At 47.1% G+C, this 25735-nt stretch overlaps 1 protein-coding gene across 1 annotated transcript; it reads right to left on the bottom strand.

Moving 5' to 3' along the window:
• On the bottom strand, positions 1–24347 carry ST6GAL2 (ST6 beta-galactoside alpha-2,6-sialyltransferase 2). Its single transcript, XM_052649574.1, has 5 exons — positions 23489–24347; positions 16845–16942; positions 15113–15214; positions 10573–10747; positions 1–254 (listed from the first exon to the last, which is right to left on the bottom strand). Exons 1-5 carry the CDS (start codon positions 24345–24347, stop codon positions 1–3), a joined length of 1488 nt encoding a protein of 495 aa, XP_052505534.1.
• Between the last annotated feature and the right edge of the window lie 1388 nt (positions 24348–25735).

The following is a 25735-nucleotide window of genomic DNA, read 5'->3' as shown; positions in this document are numbered from 1 at the left end:
TCAGGCACCTGGCGGGCAGCGCACAGCCTGCAACCCGGGCAGCACGACCTTGCCTTTGCGGTGCAGGTCACCATGGGTGCCCACGTTGAGCCGCTGCACCAGCAGCTTCTCGTAGAGCAGCGGGTGGTAGGCGCCCAGTGTGCAGGCGGCGTCATGGTAGGGCTCGTGGTAGTGACACAGGTCTGTCTGCCGCACTGATGGGACGTATTCATACACGTGCACCTCGCCACACAGGTTCATCATCAGCAGGATGCCTGGTGGGGGAGGGGGGAGCAGAGCCGTGAGCAACTTGGGGAGGGGGAGGCATCAGTCCTCAAGGGTGACGGATTCCACCGTTGTTTCTTCCTTGTCTACGTGTCTCTCTATCCTAACTATGTATCTGCTTAGAGTCTCTTTCCCACCAGAGAGCAGAGGATTTGAGGGTGAGGGCTGGGTCACTTATCCATCTTCTTGTCATTAATGGCATGCACAGTATTGGTGGAGAGGTAAGGATCCATGTTTGTTGAATGACTATATGACCTATTTTCTTTTTTGAAATTTTAAATTTATTTTTTAAATGAAGGATACTTTGCTTTACAGAATATTCTTGGTTTCTGCTCAACATCAACATGAGTCAGCCATAAATATATATATGCCCCCTCTCTCTTGAACTTCTCTCCCACCTTCCTTCCCATCCCACCTCTCTAGGTTGTCACAGAGTCTTGGTTTGAGTTCCCTGAGTCCTATATGACCTACTTTCTTAAGTAGAAGCAATGGGGGGGCATTTTTAGATGGGGTGGAGGGTCACAATTGGGGCAGGAGATACCTGCTTTGTGCCCCCTGCCTTGTCAGCTTCACCCTGTGACTCTAGCTTCCAGTGAGTGGCATGTGTGAGGTCTGGGGACCGGGGCCATGCTAAGACACGATGCTATTACACATTCACCCATCCAGCTGACCCTGGGGACCTGGGAATGAGAGAAGAAAAGACCAAGCAATCAGACTTCAGCAGAGGACAGTTGGGGCCAGATCTGCATCCCTGAGTCCGAATATACTATCTCATTCCACACCCAGGTCCACCTGATTTACAACAGGAGGACTGTGATGTAACAAAGAAATGTGTGTAATGTGAAAGAAAATTATTATAAAACTGTTAAAAGGAAAGAGATGGAGACACAGAGTTCAAGATTCATATTAAAAGTGTCTTTCTCACTGGAACTATCCATTTTAAAGTTTCTTTGATTTCTTTTTTATTTTTAATATTTCAAATAGCTACAAAACTGCATCATCATAAGAGGAAGTCTCATCTGGATCTATGCTAAAGGGTGTTATTTTCCGAGCTCTGTTATTTTCCGCATCACCTCTGTTAACACTCTTTACACTTGATCTTAGCTGAAAGGGCGAGAAGCGATATAGTAACACCTTTAAAACTTAAAATTATGTATGTGTGTGTGCTAAGTCGCTCAGTTGTGTCTGATTCTGCGACCCTATGGACTGTAGCCTGCAAGGCTCCTTGGTCCATGGGATTCTCTAGGCAAGAATACTGGAGTAGGTTGCCATTTCCTTCTCTCTTTTAGGAAAGGATAATCCTTGTTATGAAAAAGACACGAAATCACACAATGAGTTCCTCTTATAGACAAGGCTGGTCTGCAGAGGACAAGCATATTTCTAAGTAATCAACTGTGTTGGCAGCATGAAAATGCTCACAACTGGGGAAAAGTCCAGCACAAGGGCCTGGGAGAGCAGTGGGAAGGGCTTGGGGATGCAGAGAAAGATTCCTGGGGGAGGTGAGGGCTGAATCTGTAGGCACCACCTGGGTGGAGGGGTAGGGGAGACAGGATGACAGACAGGACCCGGTGTCCTGTTCAGAAGACATCAGGACAGGCCTCAACGGCCATGAAGCTGCTTGCGGCTGCGAGTAAATGGTGCTCCTTACAAGAGACACGGAGATTCTTCAGGTCGGCTTCTAGGAAGTCAAGCTGTTCCCGAGAGCTATGTGGAAACATCAAGTCCCAGCTCAGTCCCCCCCGCTTCCTCCCAGCTCTGCTGGCTCCCTCCTCCCCGCCCCCTTCCACGGGCCCCTCAGTGTGACCCAGATCCGGGTAGAGCCAGAGAGAACCAAGGACTAGTGCCTTCATATATAAATATATTTCAAAACAACTCTTAGAGCTTCAGAACTACAGAAATTTGCTACGTATTTCATGGCCATCCCAACTGAAGGCCGACAGAGGTTTAGAAGTAGGGTCCTTATCTTGAGTTATCTGCATTCTTCCTCCTGGTTTTTGCATCTCATTTTGTGTTCTTGTATGAACTTGCTTCTCTGGTGGCTCAGGTGGTAAACAATCCTCCTCCAATGCAGGAGACCCAGGTTCAGTCCCTGGGTCTGGAAGATCCCCTGGAGAAGGGAATAGCAACCCACCGCAGTATTCTTGCCTGGAGAATTCCATGGACAGAGGAGTCTGGCTGTAGTCCATGGGGTCACAAAAGAGTCGGCCATGACTGAATGACTAACACACACACATATGAGCTTGTGAGTTCCTGTAACCACAAGCCTTGGTCCAGAGCATTCTAAAATTTAAGTTAGGGCCGATTCTGCCCAAAGTGTTTAAATGACAGGCAGTTGTAGCGCTGATATCAAATCGTCAGGGCTACACCTTCAAAGGGAGGAAAAAATCTGTTTGCAACTTGTAGGGTACATGTGAAGGGTGGACAAGATTTAGAAAACCAAGTGGAGAATATTTTTAATTATTTAAAATTTTTTCAGACATCATGGTCATTTCATTTAGCATAGGTATACTCTGCTTTTTAATTTACCAAGCCGATACTACACATAAATTTGAGTTTAAATTTAAACTCTGTCATATAATAAATACTGAACATCATTATGAAATTCGGTTAAATCTGCACATCACTTTTCATAGGAGTTTAGAGTACTTAGCCACACATTAAATCCTGAAATGAAACTTCTGCATGTGTTGCAAAGAGGAAATGGGTGGACCATGATGTCTGGAGTGTGTACCAGCCCTGGCACAGCTGGAGGCTCGAGTTGGGAGATGGGGTGTGAGGAGGAAAGACTGCAGGAGATGGGGTTGGGACCACACCGGGAGGGACCAGGCCGTTAGGCACTGTTGGAAGCCTCTTCAGTTAAACTCACTCTGTATTCAACTGGGCACAGGCTAAGGACTGGGATTTATAAAAAGTTTCTTTAAGAAAAAAAAAAGTAGGGTTTACCCTGGTGGTCCAGTGGTTAAGAATCTGCCTGCCAATGTAGGTGACACAGGTTCGATTCCTGGTCCAGGAAGATCCCACATACCATGGGGCAACTAAGCCTGTGCGCCACAACTATTGAGCCTGTTCTCTAAAGCCTATGAGCCGCAACAAGAGAAGCCCCTGCAGTGAGTAGCCCGAGCACCACAACTAGAGACTGGCCCCTGCTCCTTGCAACTGGAAAAAGCCTGAGTGCAGCAATGAAGACCCCACACAGCCAAAAAATAAATACATAAATCTTAAAAAAAGTAAACTAAACTAAAGAACGAATGTTTACATTTAAAAACAGGTGGTAGGCCCATGACCTACCATCCTGAGGATGACTGAAGAGAGTGTCTTCACTATGGTCTGAGACAGACACCTGCACTGCCAGCAGCATCTCTTCTGACCTGCGGTGATGCTGCTCTATCACCATGGTGACGTCAACACCAACAACACGTGGTCCACAGACATTTTCTCAGCGCTAAGCTGACCAGGCGCCGCGTCTGAGTTCCCCAGCCTGCCTCCGGGTTTGATGACTTGCCAGAGGGACCTACAGGACCCAGCAGAGAGTCAGTGATTTATTACAAACCTGGCTCACACTGTCCACACTCCAGAAGGATGCAGGTGCTGGGGAGAGGCCCCACTGCTGCAAGAGCATCTGGACACAGTGACCCACCCTGTCAGAAGGGAGGGTCTCCCCAAACCCAGGCTCCCAGAAGCCAGCCAAGGGTCAACCCTGCAGGCAGAAGTCCCTGGTGGTCAGCAGGCAGGCCAGCGAGGCTGCAGCCTGTCTGCACAGATACCCTGTATGTCTAAACTCACAGCATCACATTGTTCCTCATCATTCCCCCAAGTCAGACCCATATGGAGAATTCACATCTGGCTACACTAAAAAAATTTTTTTTCATTTCCTTTCTTAGGACTGCTCAGGATTACCCTAAGAGCAAAAATGAATACAAATCATCTCATGCTATTTTATTCAGTAAAGAATTTTTAGAAAAATCACTTAAGGAACTTTTATGTTACATAATTTCATTTATGGACTATCCAAAAGGAACTGCTTTCAGCACTAATAAAATTTTACTGCTTTCAGTGTGGAGCCAGACTTTTTGATAAGTGGATCAATATTTAGACACTTTTTAATGTATTTTTCCAAACCAATCAAATGGGCATGCAGGCAGTTCCTAAAAATCTTTGAACATAATTCATGTTAAGTTTTTTGGCCAGGTTTTATAAATGAGTAGGGATTCATTTGAAGAAAAAAAAGTGCAAATTTTTCTGGGCAATTATGACTCAAGAGCCATTCATTTGTCAAATTATACGTTTTAACATATTGTATAATTCAATATAATTATCTAACCAATTAAAAAGCATTTCCACTGGTCTTAATAAAATGTCATAGTCTATGACTCAGCTTAACAAGCAGTATGTACACTTATTTATTTTTCCAAAACCTGGGTAAAAAGCAAACTTCCACCTGCATGTTTGCATGTTATGTTCAGATGACCACAAATTCTGAATAAACAAAGTTCTCCTATAAAAACTCTACTTTTTGGGCTTTTTTGATGTCCAGTGGTTGACAATCTGCCTTCAATGCAGGGGACGCTGGTTCAGCACCTGCGTGGGGAACTAAGAGTCCACATAAGCAACTAAACCCACTCCACATCCACAACTAGAGAGCCCACACCCTGCAACAAAGACCCAGCCCAGTGCAACCAAAAAAAAAAAAGAAACCCAAACCTCTACTTTGCAGATACATAAGATGTGTTTGATGTGTTAGAGTCTAACAGAACTTAATCATTTAGACTTTAATTGTGATCACACCAAGTTATCTTACTTTGCACCTGGCAAAATATTTAAAATGATACCCCAAATTGTTAACAATAATAGAATTTTCTCCTTGATGAATGTATCTTTTTAACATGGGGCAAAATAAGCTATGGACATAAATAGAACCTAATGCAAGTGATGGCAAAAATATAGGCTCTCATCAATTTCAGGTTAACACTTGAACATAATTCACATGTCAGGTAAATGAGAACTTCCTGAGAATATCCAATAAACCCTGCAAAACATGTTTCTGAATGAGGGGTGAGGGTGAAAAGTTAAGGGTACTGAATGTGCTGGTCTAATGGAAATGTAGTAGCTATTCTGTGGTTTCTCCATAAATTCATCATAAGATGGAAAATTATGAAAACTGTACTTAAGATTACTGAAGGAGAAAAAATGACATTTTAAGCAACATTTCCAGAAGATATCTGTAATTAAAATGTGGTTTCTATGGGGATGAGATGAATTGGGAAATTGGAGTATATATACTATTGATACTATTTATAAAATAGATAACTAATGAGAACCTATTGTGTAACACAGGGAACTGTGGTGAATGGGAAGGAAATGGGAAGGAAATACAAAAAAGAGGGGATATATTGTATGGTAGAAACTAACAGGCTGTAAGGCAATTATACTCCAATAAAAATTAATTTAAAAAAATCGAAGACAATATTCACAATAGCAGCTCAACAAAATGAGTTACTTAAATTGTAAAAAAAAGTGGTTTGGAAATCTGCATTTCATGTAATAAAATAATAATTTAACAAGCATCTACTATATTAAGTAAAATCAGATAATGCATGAATAATACTTGAAAATCAATTTTTTAGCCCATTTATATTGTATTATTTGATGGTAACATACATTCAGGATTCACTGTTTACAGGGAAATGTAAAAGGTTGTTCCTTGTCAACATAATAAGGATTGGTTTTACACAGTCATGTATAGAGATGTTAAGCAGCTTATTATTTTGAGTTAACATGTTATTATTTTGTGTTACCATCTGAGTTTGGATGATATATTGGAAAATTAGAGTCCTGAATGCAAAATAAAGTGGAAAAGAAACAAAGTTATGACTTGTTTTTAAGCATATTATTCTTACCTGTATATTCAATAGCCTGAAATTACAGCATTTGCATCTGTGAAGTCTAGAAATAGTACTTATGCTATAAACAATTGAGGCTGCCCTTTCCAAAGGTGTGAGGGGGTGTTGGTGGTTTGTACAATGAAAGCATTGTCGACCGTAGGCTAAAGCAAGTCCCCTGTCAGTGCTGGTCAGGCTGGTGCACCAGGCTAGTCTGCCTGACATGCTCAGCCTGGAGCCCCCTGGGGTGAAGCTGGAGGGCCTCCTGCATCAGACGGCAGAACCATCCAGCCAGGCTTCAGGACTCCGGATGAACTCACACACCTCCCACATATCAGTGTGTATGAAGGCAATGTGGAAACCATGGAATTCCTAGGAAATGACTCTCCATCCTCAGCCCGGCCTCAGTGCTGTCAGAACCACCTCCCAGTACTAGGTAATGAGAGAAGGCCTCCAGCATCCAGACAGGGATGAAAAAGAGAGATGTTCTTGCCATGTGAACAAGTGGCTCCCAGTGGACTGAGGGGAAGGGTCCTGACACTGTGGAACAAATGTTCCAAAGAAATGGGTCCTGTGGAGCATCCAAATTACCTGGATGTATGCTACTTCTTTCTATAAAAAAAGATTTTTTAAAAAATGTGGACCATTTTTAAAGTCCTTATTGAACTTGTTACAATATTGCTTCTGGTTTATTTATTTATTTATTTATTTATTTTTTGCCACCTGGCATGTGGGATTTTAGCTACTGACCAGGGATTGAAAGCATACCCCCTACACTGGAAGGCAAGGTCTTCATCACTGGACCACCAGGGAAGTCCTATGTTACTTCCTTTTAATTAAAAAAATATAAAGCACAAAAAACTCAGGTTGGTGCTCTGTGATGACAGAGAACAGTGGGATAGAGAGCAGGTGGGAGGAAGAACCAAGAGGGAGGGGATACATGTATGTTGCTGTTTTGTCCCTCAGTTGTGTCTGACTCTTTGTTACCCCATGGATTGTAGCCCACCAGGCTCCTCTGTCCATGGGATTTCCCATGGACAAACATACTGAAGTGGGTTGCCATTTCCTTCTGCAGGGGATCTTCCTGACCCAGGGACTGAACCCAGGTCTCCTGCATTGACAGGCAGATTCTTTACTACTGAGCCACCAGGAAAGCCCAGATACACAGATGCTGCTGCTGCTAAGTCACTTCAGTCGTGTCCGATTCTGTGCGACCCCATAGACGGCAGCCCACCAGGCTCCCCCGTCCCTGGGTTTCTCTAGGCAAGAACACTGGAGTGGGTTGCCATTTCCTTCTCCAATGCATGAAAGTGAAAAGTGAAAGTGAAGTTGCTCAGTTGTGTCCGACCCTTAGCATGGACTGCAGCCTACCAGGCTTCTCCATCCATGGGATTTTCTAGGCAAGAGTACTGGAGTGGGGTGCACTGCCTTCTCCGAGATACACATATACATATAGCTAAAACAAAATTCTACTCTTAAAAAAAAATACACGTGCCATGCATGAGGGGTAAGCATCTCTTTGCTGCTGCTCTGGACAAGGGGATGGTACACAGAGTACATCTCTGATGCACATAAGGATGTCCTTCTATGACCCAGAAGTACAAATACAGCCTCTGGTCAGAAGCCAGGGAAAAAGCAGTAAGTTGGCACTTCCAACAGTGATCAAAATACCACACCTGGGAATTTATCTTAAGGAAATAGTTTAAAGGGAAGAAAAGTTTGCATGTTCACGTATAGAATAAATTACAGTATGTATTAGAATTGACACGTGGATGTAGTAACAATTCATCAATACGATGGATAACATCAAATGTCTTCCATCAGAGAGGTCCCTGCCCACAGAGCACAGGGTCCAGTAGGAACTGGTTGCTCCTCCAAAAGTTCCTTTTCTTCCTGCTGTCCTTCGTAACTTTCCCTGTGGTGATGATGGTTGCCATCCACACTGCCCAGGGCCATAGCCACTGGGAGCACGGGACTTTAAGAGCCTGAAATGGGGCTCAAGCACTGAGGGAGACATTTTCCTCCTGTTTAATCCTAATTAACTTACACTTGAGCAGCCACCGGTGCCTAAGAGCTGCCAGCCTGGACAGAAGGGAGCTAGAAAATGACCACAGGTATGAACTGGCCCCATAAAAAGGTGTTGCTATGACTCTCCTTTCTCCCAGGAGCATGAGGACATTCACAGGAGCAAGTGACTCGCCTGCGACTGGAAAGCCAGCAACATCAGAGGACTGTCATTCAGCTCAGCCCCAACTCCTGAAATGACCCCCAACTGCAGTTCCCTTGTCCTGGAAAAGAAGCCACACAGGCAAGCAGTGTCCCTGAAAACTCTAAATGCTCAGCACATAGCTGTGAAAGGAAGCTGGCCACAAGTGGCAGGATTTCTTTCAACAGCAAAAACACACGGGAAATGTTGTTCCCCTGCTATGACTATGTCAGAGGAAACTTTCAAACTTCGCTTCGGTGGTTAAGTGCATCTGAGAGCCCCTACTGTGCTCCCAAGCTCTTGCTGTGATCAGATTTCCGCCACAGGAATTCCCAGGGAGACTTGATCGGATGGCCATGTTCTGTTATGCTGTCTCAGCATCATTCCATCCTGTTCCACGTTCTTCCCTAGGTCAGCAGGATTCTGTGACACCACATGAAAGACAAATCATAGTCCACCCTGGTTTTTCTGACCTATTCTAATCCCAGATGTCTGCGCCTAAGACTGACACTTTGTAGTTTGTTCCACTCATACTGGAGCTCCAGAATCCTTATGTGGTAGCTTGGATTACTGTATCTAACATGCCACTTGTGGTTATAATATAATTACATATCTGTACCCTTTGCTCTGGGAATTTTGCAGTGTCTCCTAGCAGAATATCCAGAGTAATCTTTCACTCACAGAAAAAATAGAACACAACATGGACTTCCCTGGTGGCACAGCGGCTAAGAATCCACCTGCCAATGCAGGAGACACAGGTTTGATCCCTGGTCCAGAAAGATCCCACATGTCGCAGGGCAACTAAGCCCGTGCACCACAACAAGAGAAGCCACTGGAATGAGCAGCTTGTGCACCACAACTAGAAAGTATCCCCTCTCTCCACAACTAGAGAAAACCTGCACACAGCAATGAAGACTCAGCTCAGCTAAAAATAAATAAATACATGTTAAAAAAAACCACCTTAGAATCTGACAAAGTGCCTTGGAAACAAAGTGCATCAAAGGCATGACATAAAGTGGGTGAGGGAGCTCTGCTTAAGGAAAATAACATGCAGTCATGAATTTTGTCTTGAATTCTGCATAAAATATTTCATATTATTATAATACCTCAAAACTGCTCTAAACCCACAAGCCTCACTTTGCATGCTTCTTGGGCATGTATTGCTGACCAACCCGCGTCACTTCCATAAACGTTCCTTTAGTCATGGTTACCACCTGTGCAGCCCAAGTCAGCATGCAGGTTGTAAATTCATCAATATTAGGGTAGAGACTGCTATCAGTGTTTTATGGGCAAAATTCCTATCCTGTGTTTTCACTGCAGCTTTCATACGCCAAGGGGAGCTAAGGTCTTCCTTAATATCACCCTATTCAGGTACCACCAAGACAATAACAGGGCAAGAGGCTCAAACATGGGAAAAGAAATGGGTTAAGATCACATTTGAGGATAAAAACCTGACTGCAAACAATACACTAGGCCAAGTGTGATGCCTTTGTTACATGAAGTCCATTATCTGGTGGAGAGAGTGGAGCTCAGCCTGAGAATCCTGCTACTCAAAGCCCAGACCCACTGGTGACCTTGCAACCCTCAGGGGGTGGTCCAGTGGCTGTGAAATCCTGTCCTTGACCTGGCCCCACATCAACAATGTGCATGCGAGTGGTGGTGGTCCTGGATGGCCCTGGGGTCTCCACCCCTTGAGTCTGGGGGCCTCTAATGGCTGTGACCCACAGAGAGTCCTCAGGCTTCTGCCCTGAGAAAGCCCGCTTCCACTTCCTATCACTGGAACACCTGCCAGGAGCCCTGAGCTTCCACCAAGAGTCCAGTTACCATGAGGCCACCACCTGCAGGCACATGGTCACCAGTCCAGCTGAGCTATACCCCCCAGGTGTCCCAGCAGATGGGCCCAACAGGGGAGCAAGGTCATCCCATGGGGCAACTGAATGGCTGCAAGTGACTCCATGAGTCTGGAACAAAGAGGTCACCCAGCTGGGCCCTTCCTGACCCATTCCACCACGAGAGAAAATGAAGCAGTTCATTTCAGATCTTGGAATGTTGGGGTAGTTTCTTACTCGCCCATAGAAACTGAAACAGAGTCTTTGCACTCTTTTTAGTGAATCTATCCCCCCTCTAAAGACACCCTCTAGATGTTCTTATATAGCACGAATGTACATTCACTTAGCATGAACCTTCACCTGTGGCTAGTCACCCAACCTGACAGTCACATACCGATAAAGCCAGAGGATGGTGGGTTGGGCTGGATCTTCTCCTTCGTGTTCTCCTGGATGATGTCCCAAAGCTGCCAGATAAACTTGGGGTGGAGAATGTAAAATGGCTGGTTCGGATTTCTCTGACGATGCTGAACATACGGTGTGAACAGGTTGTAATCTGGCTTCTTGTACCACTAAGAGAAAAAAACACACAGTCAAGGCAGAGGTCCACACTGTGAAAAGGAAACTGGGAAGTGCTGGGGTTGCGGGTATTTAGAGGCTGAGGATCAGGTTGGGAGGGGGGGTTAGGATGCCCCTTCTGTAGGCACTTCTACACTGGATGAGGGGTGAGTGAGTATAGGGGCTGGGTCCAGCCTGGGGGACTGGTGCTTATTCTTTAGTAAAATGAGAGAGAAGGGCTAGAGCAGGGTCAGTGGACTTTTCTAGAAGGGGCCAGGTAGTAAAAGAGGTTTGGGGCCATGGGGTCTCTGCTGCAACTCCCGGGGTCCACTGTTTACTTACATGAAAAGCAGCCACAGATGGTACAATATGTGGCTGTGTTTAAATAAAACTTTATTTACAAAAACAGAGGCAAACAAACAAACAAAAAAGAAGTAAAGAAAAACAAAAATAAAAAGAAGGAAAAAAACGAAAACAAAAAACAGGGTCAGATGGCCCATGGCCATGGTTTCAATCACTGTATTTCAGAAATACGCTTTCCCAATCTAATCTCTAGTGCAAAAACATGTCAGCTGTTGCCCGGGGTTGGGGCCAGGTCTGGGAGGTGAATGAGTGACACACAGGACTCTCTGCAATGATGGGGAGATTCTGTTCCTTTGTTGTGGTGCTGAATACAGGACTGTATACATTCACTACTGCCCAGCAACACATACATGTACAAAGATTACACATAAATGATTGCATGAAACCTCTTCATGGAGGGGTTTGGTGGAGGGGCTTATGTAACTCAGTGAAGCTATGAGCCATGCTGTGCAGGGCCACTCAAGACTGATGGGTCATAGTAAAGAATTCTGACAAAACGTGGTCCACTAGAGAAGGGAATGGCAATCTGTCCCAGTATTCTTGCCTCAAGAACCACAGGAAGGGCATGAAAAGTCGAAAAGATAAGGCATTAGAAGATGAGCTCGCCCGTGCACTCCATTGGGTGGCAATGAGTTGCACACAACTTAGCAACTGAACAACAACAATTATATGAAAACATACACACTAAGGTTGATTTTTTAAAAAGTCTTCAGAAGCATCTCAGGTGCCACCAAGAAGTGGGGTTTGGAGAAGGTGTTGTGGGGAGGGGCTCATCCGGCTGACCATCCCTTCAAATAGACACCTCGGGCAAAGTACTGGTGTTTCTGCTCAATGGTGTCTGACACTTCGCGACCCCATGGACCATAGCCCATGAGGTTCCTCTGTCCATGGGATTCTCCAGGCAAGAATACTGGAGTGGGTAGCCATCCCCTCCTCCAGCAGATCATCCCAACCCAGGGATCAAACTTGGGTCTCCTGCATTGCATGCAGATTTTTACCTTCTGAGCCACCAAGGAAGCCCAGGCTTGTATTACAATCCTACTTAACAGTCCCTGGTTGAATGTGGTCTGTGGCTTTAAACATTTTGGGAAGAATAATTTGAACTGTGGCCCCCAGACCCTAGGGGCAGTGAGAGAGAAGCTCAGGGTCTTCGCCACCTCCTCCAGACCCTCATGGAACAAAAGCAGAGCCTGGCTTCCCAAGAGCAGCACAGTCACTGCCCGTGTCTATTGATCAGACAGCTCATGCCCTGAGCTGGGAAGCTTCCAAATCAGGAGGAAACAAGGCCCACAGCCAGAGACTCTCATGGGTCCAAAACAGCAAGAAAGTTGTCAGAACTTAAAACCACAGAACCTCAGACTGGAAGGAAGCTGACAAGTGCAAACACCCACTCGATGCTGGTTCTCGGTAGATGGTGTGTTTGAGAACTGATTAGAGAGCTATCTCAAAATCACAGGTGGAGGCTGGATACGGCTGGATTCCTGGGAACAGGGCTTTGGAGATGTGTGGGATAAGACTTCAGGAGATGCTGATGTACACTCCTGGGTGAGAATAGTTATAGCCATGCCAGGTGTGTGTCCAGCCTCTGTCTCAGAATGCACGGTGACAGAATGCTTCTTCCAGAGGGAACAGTCCACCATGGGCGGCTCTTTTGGAAAGTTACCCCCCAATAGGGCTGAAATCTGTTCCCATCTTCATCGGAGGAAGCTGGCATCCTCTGGGGTCACGGAGAACAAGTCCACAGCCAGTGGCACAGCTTACAGCATTGCTCATGGGGATAAAGTGCAGCCTATCTTCCTAGCCCCCTTTCAGAACAAGCAGACTGGCTTTTCACACCAGGCTTCCCCAAAGTACAGAGGCTGTGAATGTAATTCTCTTATATATGTGCTTTTTTTTCAAATAAAGAGCTGACTCACTGGAAAAGACCCAACTCATTGGAAAAGACCCTGATGCTGGGAAAGACTGAGGGCAGGAGGAGAAGGGGGTGGCAGAGAATGAGATGGTTGGATGGCACCACTGACTCAATAGAAATGAGTCTGAGCAAACTCTGGGAAATGGTGAAGGACAGAGAAGCCTGGCGTGCGCAGTTCATGGGGTAGCAACGAGTTGGACGTGACTTAGCGACTGAGCAACAACAACTTACTTTTGGCTGTATTGGGTCTTTGTTGCTATGCACAGGCTTTCTGTAGTTGCGGGGAGCAGGGGCTACTCTCTAGCTGTGGTGCTCGGGCTTCTCATCCAGGTGGCTTTCCTTGTGGAGCACAGGCTCCAGGTCACCTGGGCTTCAGTAGCTGCAGCACCTGGGCTCAGGAGTTGTGGCTCCCAGGCTCTAGAGCACAAGTCCAGTAGTTGCAGCGCATGGGCTTAGCTGCTCCGTGGCATCTTCTGGGATCAGGGATCAAACCCATGTCTTCTGCATTGGCAGGGGGATTCTTTACCCCTGAGCCACCTGGGAAGCCCACTCCCTTATAGTTTGCTGGCTGGCAAGAATCTCGTTTTTTTGTCTTTTTATACTGCTCATGGGGTTCTCAAGGCAAGAATACTGAAGTGATTTGCCATTCCCTTCTCCAGTGGACCATATTTTGTCAGAACTCTCTGCCACAACCCATCCATCTTGGGTGGCCCTACACAGCATGGCTCATAGTTTCATTGAATTAGACAAGGCTGTGGTCCATGTGATCAGTTTGGTTAGCTGACTGTGATTGTGGTTTTCATTCTGTCTGCCCTCTGATGGATAAGGATAAGAGGCTTATGGAAGCTTCCTGATAGAAAAGAAGGTCTGAGGGGGAAACTTGTCTTGTTCTGATGGGTGGGGCCATGTTCAGTAAATCTTTAATCAAATTTTCTATTGCTGGGTGGGGCTGTGTTCCCTCCCTGTTGCTTGACCTGAGGCCAAACTATGAAGTGAAGTGAAGTGAAGTTGCTCAGTCTTGTCCAACTCTTTGCGACCCCATGGACTGTAGCCTACCAGGCTCCTCTGTCCATGGGGTTTTCCAGGCAATAGTACTGGAGTGGATTGCCATTTCCTTCTCCAGGGGATCTTCCCAACCCAGGGATTGAACCCGGGTCTCCCGCATTGTAGACAGACGCTTTACCATCTGAGCCACCAGGGAGGCCAAACTATGGTGGAGGTAATGAAGATAACGGTGACCTCCTTCAAAAGGTTCCATGCACGCACTGCTGAACTCAGTGCCTCAGACCCTGCAGCAGGCCACTGCTGACCCGCGCCTCCCCCGGATATTCTTTGGAAGGACTGATGCTGAAGCTGAAACTCCATTACTTTGGCCACCTGATGAGAAGAACCAACTCATTGGAAAAGACCCTGATGCTGGGAAAGATTGAAGGCGGGAGGAGAAAGGGATGACAGAGGATGACATGGTTGGATGGCATCACAGACGGGATGGACATGAGTTTGAGTAGGTTCTGGGAGTTGATGATGGACAGGGAAGCCTGCATGCCCTAGGGGTCACAAAGGCAGGACTGAGTAACTGAACTGAACTGAATAATCTTGTTTATCCTCTCTTGTATAAGATTAAGAAGGTTTGGAGGCAGAAGCCAAAGAGCTGCACATTCAGGAAAAAACTGTGACAGGCTCCATTTCAATAGTAATAAGTTGTGGAGTCACAAAGCTTAGCCTGTCCCGCCAAGAACTTCCCATTTATTTCAAAATATCTTTTAACAAATGGGAAGGTGATGTAATTGTGCTACAATGGAAAAATTCAGCATGTAAGCTGTCCAATTTCTGGTATGACTAGGACTTTCCTAGCATCTAGATGTTGTACGTTTTGTTTTTTTAAGTCCTCCAGAACAAAAACACTTTATCGTCAGAGAGTTGATGCTCACCATAGAGCTACTGCAACTGGGAGTCAAACAGTATGAGCATACATGAGTTTAATTAGCGCCTGTGATCAGTTTCATTCTGCCTGTCCAAGTTCAGTCCCTGACTTCTTCCTGTTATGTATCAGTCAAAGGTACTGTCTGACCTGCAAGGGTCAGGGCACCAAGGAAATACTCACCAGGTTAAGATTTGCAGAATAAGGAGCTGGGTCCCAGGCCACCAAGATGACATCTTTATACAATGCACTGTCCATGAAGTGATAGCTGGGGTTGGTTAGAATCTGCAAATATATACAAAAATCACTGCAAAGTAAGGGCTTAGGTCTTCAGAATCAGTATTTTTTAAAAGGTGAAAACTTGTCTTTTATGATCTTATTTGTTTTTGGCTGTGCTGGGTCTTGGTTGCTGTGCAGGCTTTTCTCTAGCTGTGCTGTGCGGGCTTCTCAGTGCGGAGGCTTTTCTTGTTGCAGAGCACAGGCTCCAGGGCGTACAGGCTTCAGTAGCCGTGGCACTTGGGCTCCATAATTGCAGCTCCCAGGCTCCAGAGCACAGGCTCAAGAGTTGTGGCGCACGGGCTCAGCTGCTCTGCAGCATGCGGATCTTCCTGGACCAGGGATTGAACCTGTGTCTCCTGCATTGGCAGGTAGATCTTTACCACTGAGTCAACACAGAAGCCCAAGAAGTGAACATTTAAAAGAGGAATTGGAAAAAAATGTTCCTCAGATTTTCTGGGGGAGGGAGAGAGGCAGGCTTTACATACTAGAAATTTAGAAAATATCTGGAGAAAGGGGGGGTGGGTTCCTTTTTCAAGAAAAGAGCCCACAATGGACCCATCTAAAGATACCAGCTCTGGATTGAATCCACTGGCTCCTTGGCTACCCCAAAAGCCTCTTCCTCAGTGGCTTTCACAGGTCAGTGAGGGCGAGCGGCAGACCTAGAAGAACCAGAATCTTCAGGTGCCTCCCTGCGACAAACAGCCTCAGAACAAACGGAGCCCAGAGATCTGGAGACTGGGGCCCTCTCTGGCCCTGGGTGAGTCCTTCAATTTCATCTGCCCATCACCTTTTTAAAACTATAGTTTGGTGGTGGTGGTGGTGGTGGGTGGGGTGGGGAGGGCGGGCGGGGGGAATGATGCATTGATTTGTCTCAGTTTTAAGACACTCTTCTTCACATCTTAGTATTTCTAAAGTTAGGGTGTATCTCATAGTGACAGTTGTCTTAATTTGCTGGAGCTTATCTTCTTCTCTTTGAAAAGCTGTCGTCAGACAGAAGAGGAATCTTCAATCAGTGGCGTCTCTGAATTCAGGAAGCAGGGCCTGACTCTCACCTCTCTCTCAGGCTGCGAGCCCAGGGCCTGATGCAGAAAACACACCTTTTTTTCCGATAAGAAATTCACTATAAATTTCTCATCACTCCATGTTTTACATATAGTTTGAAATGCTAGAAATTGTTGTGGTTTGTTCTGAGAATAATTTTGTTATGAATTTTGGAAAACATTCTTCTTAAGAACACACAAAAAAGAATCTTCCTTTCTAAAATTTTCAAATGACAATGACAAAGTGAAATTTCTGAGGCGTTCTGCTGCCTCTTGAATTCTGTATCTTTGCCTTTCTGCCCTCCACCCCTGATTTATTCTGTTTAACTTCCTTTTTCACAGTTCACAGAACTCAGTGTGCTACCTATATATATTTCTACCTCTACTCTGAGTTTTCCTTTTGATCTTATTTACCGCCTTTTTCCCTCTTCACAGCACACATGAATTCCCATGTCTCTGCATTTTTTCTTAGTAATTCTTTATTATTACAAAACCCCAAGATCATGGTCATGGAGAGCTGGGTGATTTCTCTTCATTCACCCAGTTAAGCTATTTACCGGTAAAATGTATAGCCATGAAAAGTCTACCCAGCTTACCTGGGAATTAATGATGCGGACGGTGGTTTTATTTCCGACATCTTTCTCGTAGCCACGTGTAGGAGCAGAGTTAAACCTCAAAACCGCATCGTGGGAATCTAAGGGCACAAATGTGACAAAATGACTTTTTTTGCCACTGCATAAAAATCAGCAATATCTAGGAAAATATCTTAAAGCAAATCTTTCAATACCTGAAACTAACTGGACCCCAGTAAAGTTCAGACACTCCTCCCCCCTCTCCACACACATTGTTCGGTATACTGTTTATTTAGAATGAGATCCTGGCTGGGGGCAAATAAACATGAAACCATATCAATCCATTACAAGTCGTCCTACAACATCTAAGTTATATTTAGATGCTTGGTGTGTATTCATAGTCTTTAAGGACGTGCTTTACATTCGCAGGAAATGTCAAGATGCGCATGTGTATCTAGACTGCTCTGTGGAGTCTCATGTGATTCCTAGAAACAGGGCTGAAACCACAGTTAATCAGCAATAGGGAATTTCTATGGGTTTTCTCCAGTTTCAAAACAGTATGGAGGCTCCTTAAAAAACTAAAACCAGAGCTACCATATGACCCAGCAATCTCACTCCTGGGCATATGTCAGAGAAAACTCTAATTTGAAGAGACACATGCACCCGTGTTCACAGCAGCACTGTTTACAACAGCCAAGACATGGAAGCAACCTGAGTGCCCACAAACAGATGAACAGAAAAAGGCGTGGTACATCTATACAGCGGAATACTCCTCAGCCAGAAAAAGGAATGAAAAATGCCATTTGCAGCAACATGGATGGACCAAGAGATCATGCCAAGTGAAGAAAGTCAGACAGAAAAAGACAAGAATATGATATTTATATGTGGAATCTTAAAAAATGATGACAGATGAACTTATTTATAAAACGCAAACAGGCTCACAGACATGGAAAACAAGCTTATGGTTACCAAAGGGAAAGTGAGTAGGGAAGGGACACATTAGGAGTTTGAGATTAACAGATAGACAGTACTATATATAAAATAGATAACTAATAAGGACCTACTGCATAGCACAGGGAACCATATTCAATACCTTGTAATAACCTATAATGGAAACGACTCTGAAAAAGAATATATGTATGTATAACTGAATCACTTTGATGTACACCAGAAACTAACACAGAATTGTACATCAACTATATTTCAAGTTTTAAAAAATGATATATAGTTTGTAACACTGTATAAGGGTCATTTGGAAACTATCAGCTCATTAAGTCATGCAGATCTTTCAAATATCTATGCATTTCATTATAAAGTATCAAATATCATGTATATCACCATGGATATCATCACTTTTTAACTTTGGGAAGCTTCTAAGCTCATGGTTGAAAGCTTTGTCACTGGCAATGAATACTGTTGGTTATGTTCCTAAAAGTGACAGGCTTACTTACTTCCTTTTTAAGAGAATACCTGCCAAATGTCCAAGTCTAAATTAAGTATATCTGTCTGTCAGTCATCTATCTCAAGTATAACTGTGTTTCGTGACAAAAGGGGCTTGTTCCACTCACAGCTCAATCACAAAAGTGCTTTTCCACTGGGGGCTGGTTTGCAGAAATGCTTTCATTGTTATTTCCCATTTGGTCTTAAAAACACATGTACTTCAAAGACTGAAATCTAATAAAACCAATCATTTTTACTGCTTCATCAAGGACATCCATATTTGGAACTGGCACCCTTTCCTGTTACTGTTAAGCTTGGCAGCAAAGCATTGCATGAAGGCTAGTACCATTGGTTACCACTGCTTTGATCTGTTTTATCCACTGCTGCTCCTGCATCTTCCTATTCAACTGCCAACAGCTAAAAGGACCTGTGAGTACTATAACGGAAACAGTTCTCACCTTGCGAACCCCTGAAAGGGTCTTGGGGACTCCAAGTGCAAGGTCACACACTCTATGAACTGCTGACCTGGGGCAAAAGTGGGGTGGGCTCCAGGCACTTAGAGGTAATCAGGGTGGGCACCAGGGCCAGAGGTAGGATGCTAGCACTCCTGGACCAGTTCTCTCTCTAAACCATGCCCCCTCAACACAGCCTCCATCTAGAGGTAAGGTGAACAAACTGAGGAGGCCAGACAGCGGGTGCATTTCTAACAGATTATGTAGAAACTTCAGATTAATCAATCACTGCAGCAAATGCCCCAGTTTTTAAAAGCCGGTGTTCTACACTGAAAGTGTTAGTTGCTCAGTCATATCTGACTCTTTGCAACCCTATGGACTGTAACCCACCAGGCTTCTCTGTCCATGGGATCCTCCAGGCAAGAATACTGGAGTGGGTAGCCATTTCCTTCTCCATGGGATTTTTCCCAACCCAGAGATCAAACTCTGGTCTCTTGCATTGCAGGTGGATTCCAGGGAAACCCTGTTCTACACTGAGGTGTGTTTTAAGTCTCAGAAGGACTTGACAAGGCACAGGGCACAGAAAGGTAATCTAGCTTCACTCTTCTGGAAGTGGCATGAGTTTGAAGAGTTAAGAGGTCAATTTTATGGAGGACATAGAGAGGCAGGGACAGAAACTGAACCTCCTCCAGCTGTCAGGGAGCAGAAGGGACCAGGACGGGAGGGGGAGTGTACAGAGGACGAGCTGTGAGATCCATCAGACGGATCTTGCCTGGCTGTGCCTCTCCCAGATAATCGCCTTAAAAACTGAACTGTCCATTCACATTTAGAGGGAGAGGAATGGATCAGACAGGAGACAGGAGAAGAGAACATAGAGTCAGTCATTTCTGGAGGACACATTTCCAGGCAAGAGCCACTTGACGTTGACCTTGAGAACAGAGCCAGGCTCAGCGCATCGCTGAGGAAGATGAAAACCCTGCAGGGAGCAGCCGGCCAGAAGGCGCAGCAGCATGAAATCCAGCCCCAGCCCCGGTCGCTGCATTCCCAGAGCCCCCAACCCTTCCTGAGGGCAGGAATCTGCAGAGGGAGCCCACGCCCCAGCCTCTGGGGAACAGCCTGCCAAAGAGACAGTTCTTCTTCCTCCCAAACCTGCCACTCAGGTCTTTCTCACCTCATTGTGACTTTCACAATGTGCTTGCTCCCATCTTGGCTCTGGAGCCATCTTTCCCTAATGAGACCCTGATCCATCACTCCTCCACTTTAAGATTTCAGAGCTCTGCACCAGGAAGCCAGGGATGGAGTCGGAATTTCTGAGACCCAGACTGGAGTTCAAACCTGGTTCCATCCTCTGTGTCTCTAGGTGCATCAGTTTCCTTTATCTACAAAATGGGAACAATCTTCTCTGTCACTCGGCATCACAAGGCTGGTTAACACATAAAAGCATGGAGGATGGGAACTTCCCTGCGGTAACAGGGAAGACCCTACACATTGCTGGTGTTCAGTCACTAAGTCGTGTCCAACTCTTTGTGGCCCCAAGGACTGCAGCTTCCCTGTCCTTCACTATCTCTCAGAGTTTGTTCAGACTCATATCCATTAAGCCGATGATGCCATCCAACTATATGTGGTACCTACTATTATCATCATTATGTGAAGTCTAACTTCTGGAGAATGACATACGAAAGCATGGGGCTGACCTGCCAGTGGTCCAGCTTATCTATTGGCTCTTCACCCCCAGCCCCTTGTGCTGTCCCTCATCACCCACACACTGAACTGCTTTTCTTGTCCACCTGCTCTGCCGGCCTTCGGCCTGGATTTACCTCCTCAGACATCAGCCCTCGAGGGGTGGCCAGATCCCAAGATCATTTCTTCCCTGTCTGTCTACGCGTCTCTCTGTCCTTCTAATTGTGATACCAGAAGTGTCTCTTTATAGTCTGTCTTTCCCACCAGACAGGAGAAGATTTTAGGGTTAGGGCTGGGCCTCATCCATCTTTCCATCACTGGTGGTGAGCACAGTAGCTGGTGAAGAGTTGGGGACCATGGTTGTTGAATGACTATATGACCGGCTTTCTTGCTTTTTAAAGCAATGGTAACAGGATGCCAAGTTCCAAGTTCACCCAGGAAGACGTCCCCTCTCTGCAAGGCTTCTCTCCATCCTCCCATTTCCCACACACTGGCCGGAATCTGAGTTTCAAGGAACAGTCTTGATCTCGCATTCCAGGCGATGCCTGTTAGCTTAGGGCAGGCGTTTCTTGTCTAGAGCGTGCTTCCCCAGGATGGCTGCTAGTGAGCTCACGAATAATTGTTATTTACAGAACAGGTGAAACAAGATCATCTCATGACTCTAGCAATGGGTGTTCCATGTTTCCAAAACAGTTCAGTTTGCTTTTTAGTAACATATTCAAAGTGGAGGTGTTTACAGCTGCTACACTGTTCTCAAAAACAATGACAAGGTATGACTCCGTGCAACAGAATTGGGGAAACACCATGGTATCGCAGCAGCCAGAAGAGGGAGCTGCTGAGGGGACAGCTGCAGGCAACCCTGGGGCATCCCTCGTTCCCTTGGGGAGGGGGCTTGGGGAGATTTTCTAGCTCTGCCCTCATAAGACCACAACCTCCTGCAAGTCTTCTGATCTTCACTTAACCAATTCACAAGTACAATAGATGCTTAGGGGTTAAGATGAATTTAGTTAAACAGTACAGCATGCCCTATTGGTGGCTCAGATGGTAGAGAATCTGCTTGCAATGAGGGAGACACAGGTTCAATCCCTGGGTCAGGAAGCTCCCCTGGAGAAGAGAATGGTTATCACTCTTATATTCCTGCCTGGCGAATTCCAAGGACAAGGAAGCCTGGTGGGCTACAGTCCATGGGGTTGCAGAGAGTCAGACACGACCGAGCCACTAACACACAGCACGCTCAGTTCCAAGCTTCCTGAGGAAATTGGCTCTGTGACTTTGTTCTCATCAAGACAGGTGCTAACAACTGTGTACTGATAAGCGTGTGTACATTCAGTTCATGTCAGCACCTGGCATCACGAGGGCCGAGGCTGAGAGAGGCCAGCTTATGAAAAGGAAAGGCTTCTTTCTTGTCTTTACAAATGGAATTGTGCTATATTATATATTCTTAAAAAGGCAGATACAAAACTGGATTCAAAGGAAGTGAAGCAAAACAATAGAGAATTTAAAAAAATTTCCAAGTGTTTGTTCTTCACGTACCTTTCTACGATTCTAATCATGAACATTTGTGTGAGCGCAGATGCTGTCAATTAAATCTGGTTGCTAGAAACTAAGAAGGATATAACTGACACATCGTGTTCCCCAGAAATATGACATTCCCAGTGCCATTCACACTCTCTTCTGAATTCTGAACAGAAAAGAATTTATAAGACTCTGGTCGAATAGAAGAGAATTTACAAGACTCTGGTTGGGGATATTTACGCCCGAATAAAGAGTGAGGGAATTCTGCCTGATGGATGAAAACAATGCAAACCCACAGGTAGGAGGCAGTGGGGCTTAAAGCAAAGCAAAAAAAAAAAAAAAAAAGAAAACAACCAAAAAACCAAGAGCAAGTTGGCGCCTGCTTTAAAGCATGCTGGTTAAATTCCTCCTTCCGTGATTAATCATGTCCTGGGAACCAGAGAGAAGTGTGGCTTTACTTCGCCCCAGGGGCCTCTGAGCCAGAGCTCCCTGCTAATTGGAAGCAGCCGCTCTGCTCAGCCCTGGCCGCAAGTTTCTGTGACACTCGGACAACGTGATTATGAGCCTGCTTAATGTTAGCACGGGGACTCTGGGACTCCAGGCCACAAGCCCAGGCTTGAGCTTTGTTTTTTTTCAACTTCTTAAAAATTTCAGATTCTGCCTCATTGCCAAGACCCTGTGGGAGTAGGTCTGGGCTGTGGAGCCTAGTGATGGGGCATCAGCCACTCCTAGGGAACATGGAAAATGCCCCGGCCCCAGAGATGGCAATGACTCCTTTCTGTCCAGTGGGCAGTGACCCCTGCAGATTGTGTCCAGGGAGGCTGAGCTAACACCATCCGCCGTGAGGAGTTACAGGGCTGTGGTTGTACATCTGGCCCCGAGGCCAAGGCTGTGTCCAGTAGGCACTTGATTTCTTGGTACCTGGTACAGAAACCTGCCCAGAGGAGGGGCCTCGTGTCTGCCAAAGGAGTGGAGGAGCTACCGGGTCACCGCTGCTGCAGCTGGCTGGGCTGGTCATTGGGGGTGTCGAGGGCCTGAAACTAGACCGCAGTTTCTTGAGAAGAAGGGACTCTGTATCTAGATGTGGGAACCCTCCTGAACTGCCCGCCGCCAGCCTGCCCCACAAATTTGGGGCTCAAGGCTGCAACAGCAACCCTTACATGCATTTCCAGCCAGCCTACCTGCCTGTCCAGTGGCCTTCAGGCTTCCCAGCCCCCACAAGGGCAGGGAGGAGGCCTTAAAATTAACCTTTCTCTCTGCAGCAATGCAGGAGACACAGGAGATGCAGGTTCGATCCCTGGAGAAGGGAATCACTACCATTCCAGTATTCCAGTAAGAATACCTATTCCACTATTCTTGCTTGGCGAATCCCATGGACAGAGGAGCCTGGCTGCCTGCAATCCATGGGGTCCGAAAGAGTCGGATATAACTTAGCGAGTAAACAACAATAAAAGGAGACCTCTGCGGGATCCACCTGGGTTCATTCGGTCCCAGGGAAAGGAGGAGACCCAAGACTCTCCAGAAACACAGTGTCAGACTGGCCGCCCTGGGGGTGGGGCTCGGGTGGCCGCGGGGACCCACCTATCTCCTCTCCCAGAGATGAGTTGAGGATGGCGCCTGCCGACGTGACCACGGCGCAGGTCCGGAGCCTGCGCGGGAGCAGCCGGCTGAGTGGCACCGGAGGGACCAGCGCGCGCCAGCCGAGCGCCGAGAAGGGCGGTTCAGTGCCGTCCAGGGTGCGCACCTGCACGCGGCCCCGCAACGCGCACAGCAGCTCGGTGCGGCTCCGCCCCGACGCGCGGCGCCCCCGGAAGCGCACGCCGTGCTTGTTGGCACGCAGGTAGGCACCCATGGCCTTCTGCAGGCGCGGGTGCAGCATGCGCGCCGACGCATCGCCCTTCCAGAGCCGTCTCAGCAGGGCCCGGGACATGGACGAGTACAGCCGCTCCCCGTCCTCGCCCCCTGCGCTCCGGCTCTGCCTCCGGGGCCCTCGCTTCGCCCGCCGTCCCGGGGCTGTGCGTGGCGGCCGAGCCTCTTCTGGGCCTGGGTCCCCAGGGGAGAGGCGCCCCGACGTGCCAGGAGCGGGGTCCTCCGGGGGAAAAGCGCTTAGGGACATTCTCCCTGGCTGGGCCGAAAGAAACTCTTGCTCACGTTCAAAGCCATCTCCTGCCCATGTCCGCAGGGGGCCGGATGGGAGTCCCCGGGGAGACCCCCGCCGCGAGTCTGCAACGTCGGGCAGGCCCTCTGAGGCTCCCATGATGGCCCGCTGCCTCCCTTGCACGGGCAGCAGCCTCCGGGTCTCCAGGAAGGAGAAGGAGCTGGGCGAGGGCTTGGCAGGGCTGCTGTCGGTGAAGTAGAGGAAGATCACCACAAAGAGGAGCCCCCAGGCAAACACCCCGCAGAGCATTCCTTGTCTCCATTGCTTCAGGTGCGGTTTCATGGCAGGCCCACGGGGTCAGCGCTTGTGTCCCAAGGTGGCGGGCTGGACCTGAAAACAGAGGGTGTCACAGTGAGCCATGAAGGACAGCGCTGGGGACAGTCCATCCTAGAGGGTCTCTGGGGACGGTTGGAGGGAGCATCAGAAACCAGGATGGCCTGGAGCTCCGGCTAAATTCAGCACTCATATGCCCCACTCCGGATGCCTACAGAACAAGAAGTCACATCCCCTCAGCCCAGGGTCTTGGGAGAGGGGAGGTGAGCTCGGTGTACCTTGGAGAACTACCCAAGGCACCTTGGTGATGTGTCTGCCTCCCCACCACCATGACTGGCTAATTCTCCGCTCTGCCCCGCTTCCCCGATCCCTCCCCGCAGCTGGTTCCAGGTTTCAGTTTGGGGAAGCTGGCAGCAGGCCTCAGTCGGGTCGCCCTCTCTCATCAGAACACTGGCTCAGAGCTCAGATCCTGTACAACAAAGGGCCAAGTGCTTCTAAGGGAAACTTCTCCACAGTGCCCCGATGGTCCCCAGTGTGCACAGTGCCCCGACAGTCCCTAGTAAGTGATGACCCAGCCACTGAGGCTGCAGGGGAAGGTTATGTTAAGGTGTCTGTGGACCTCAAAACACCCCTAGATGTTCACCCTCATCACCAGCCTCTGATAGAGTAAGATGGAAAATGTCGAAATTTTAAATAAGGGAGCAGATGAGGAGATGGGAGCAGATGAGGTTTTCATGCAAGGGCAAGGGTTTTACTTAGATAAGAACTGAAACCAAGTGGGTGATCCCTAGATCAGTGTGGTCACCTGAGGAAGCTACACAGAGTCTCTTGTGGAAAAAATGATGTGCCAGGGTGTGAAACCCACACACCTTATGGCCCTGTAGCTGATTACAGATGGACATGGGTCCTTCGCTCTCTTCCCACAGAGAGGTGGGTCTGGGTCTCTCCCATTTGATCAGAGGGAGTGCTCTGACCAGTTACCAGGCTCAGGTCCAGCAGCTTCCATGTCCTGCCTTTAAAATGCTCACGAGAGAGGAAGTAGTCACCAGCAGAAGCAGACATCTCTCCATGGACTGAGAGATGCCCAGCTGAGCCCTGGATGTCCAATTGTCCCAGCCCACTACCATCCTGGACTCCAGCCCAGTGGAACGTTCAGATGATTCCAGTTCTGTCCAGTCTCTGGCAGCAGCTGCAGGTAAGACCCCAAGCGGGAACCCAGTGGAGCCAGTTAACCCTCAGAACCAGGTGTGATAAAGACACTGGTTTAAAGTGATAGAGGTTGTTCTTATGAGCCACAGGTCTGGAGCTGATTCGTTACATCAGAAACGATCACTGGAACAGGCTCTGCTAGAAAAGCCAGATGAGAAGTTCCCCAGATGCCTCAACAGTCATGCACC

The sequence above is a fragment of the Budorcas taxicolor genome, chromosome 11, assembly GCF_023091745.1.
Source record: "Budorcas taxicolor isolate Tak-1 chromosome 11, Takin1.1, whole genome shotgun sequence".
Taxonomy (NCBI): Eukaryota; Metazoa; Chordata; class Mammalia; order Artiodactyla; family Bovidae; genus Budorcas; species Budorcas taxicolor.
Note: the sequence above shows the minus strand (reverse complement) of the source record. Positions and strands in the feature narration are given on the sequence as shown.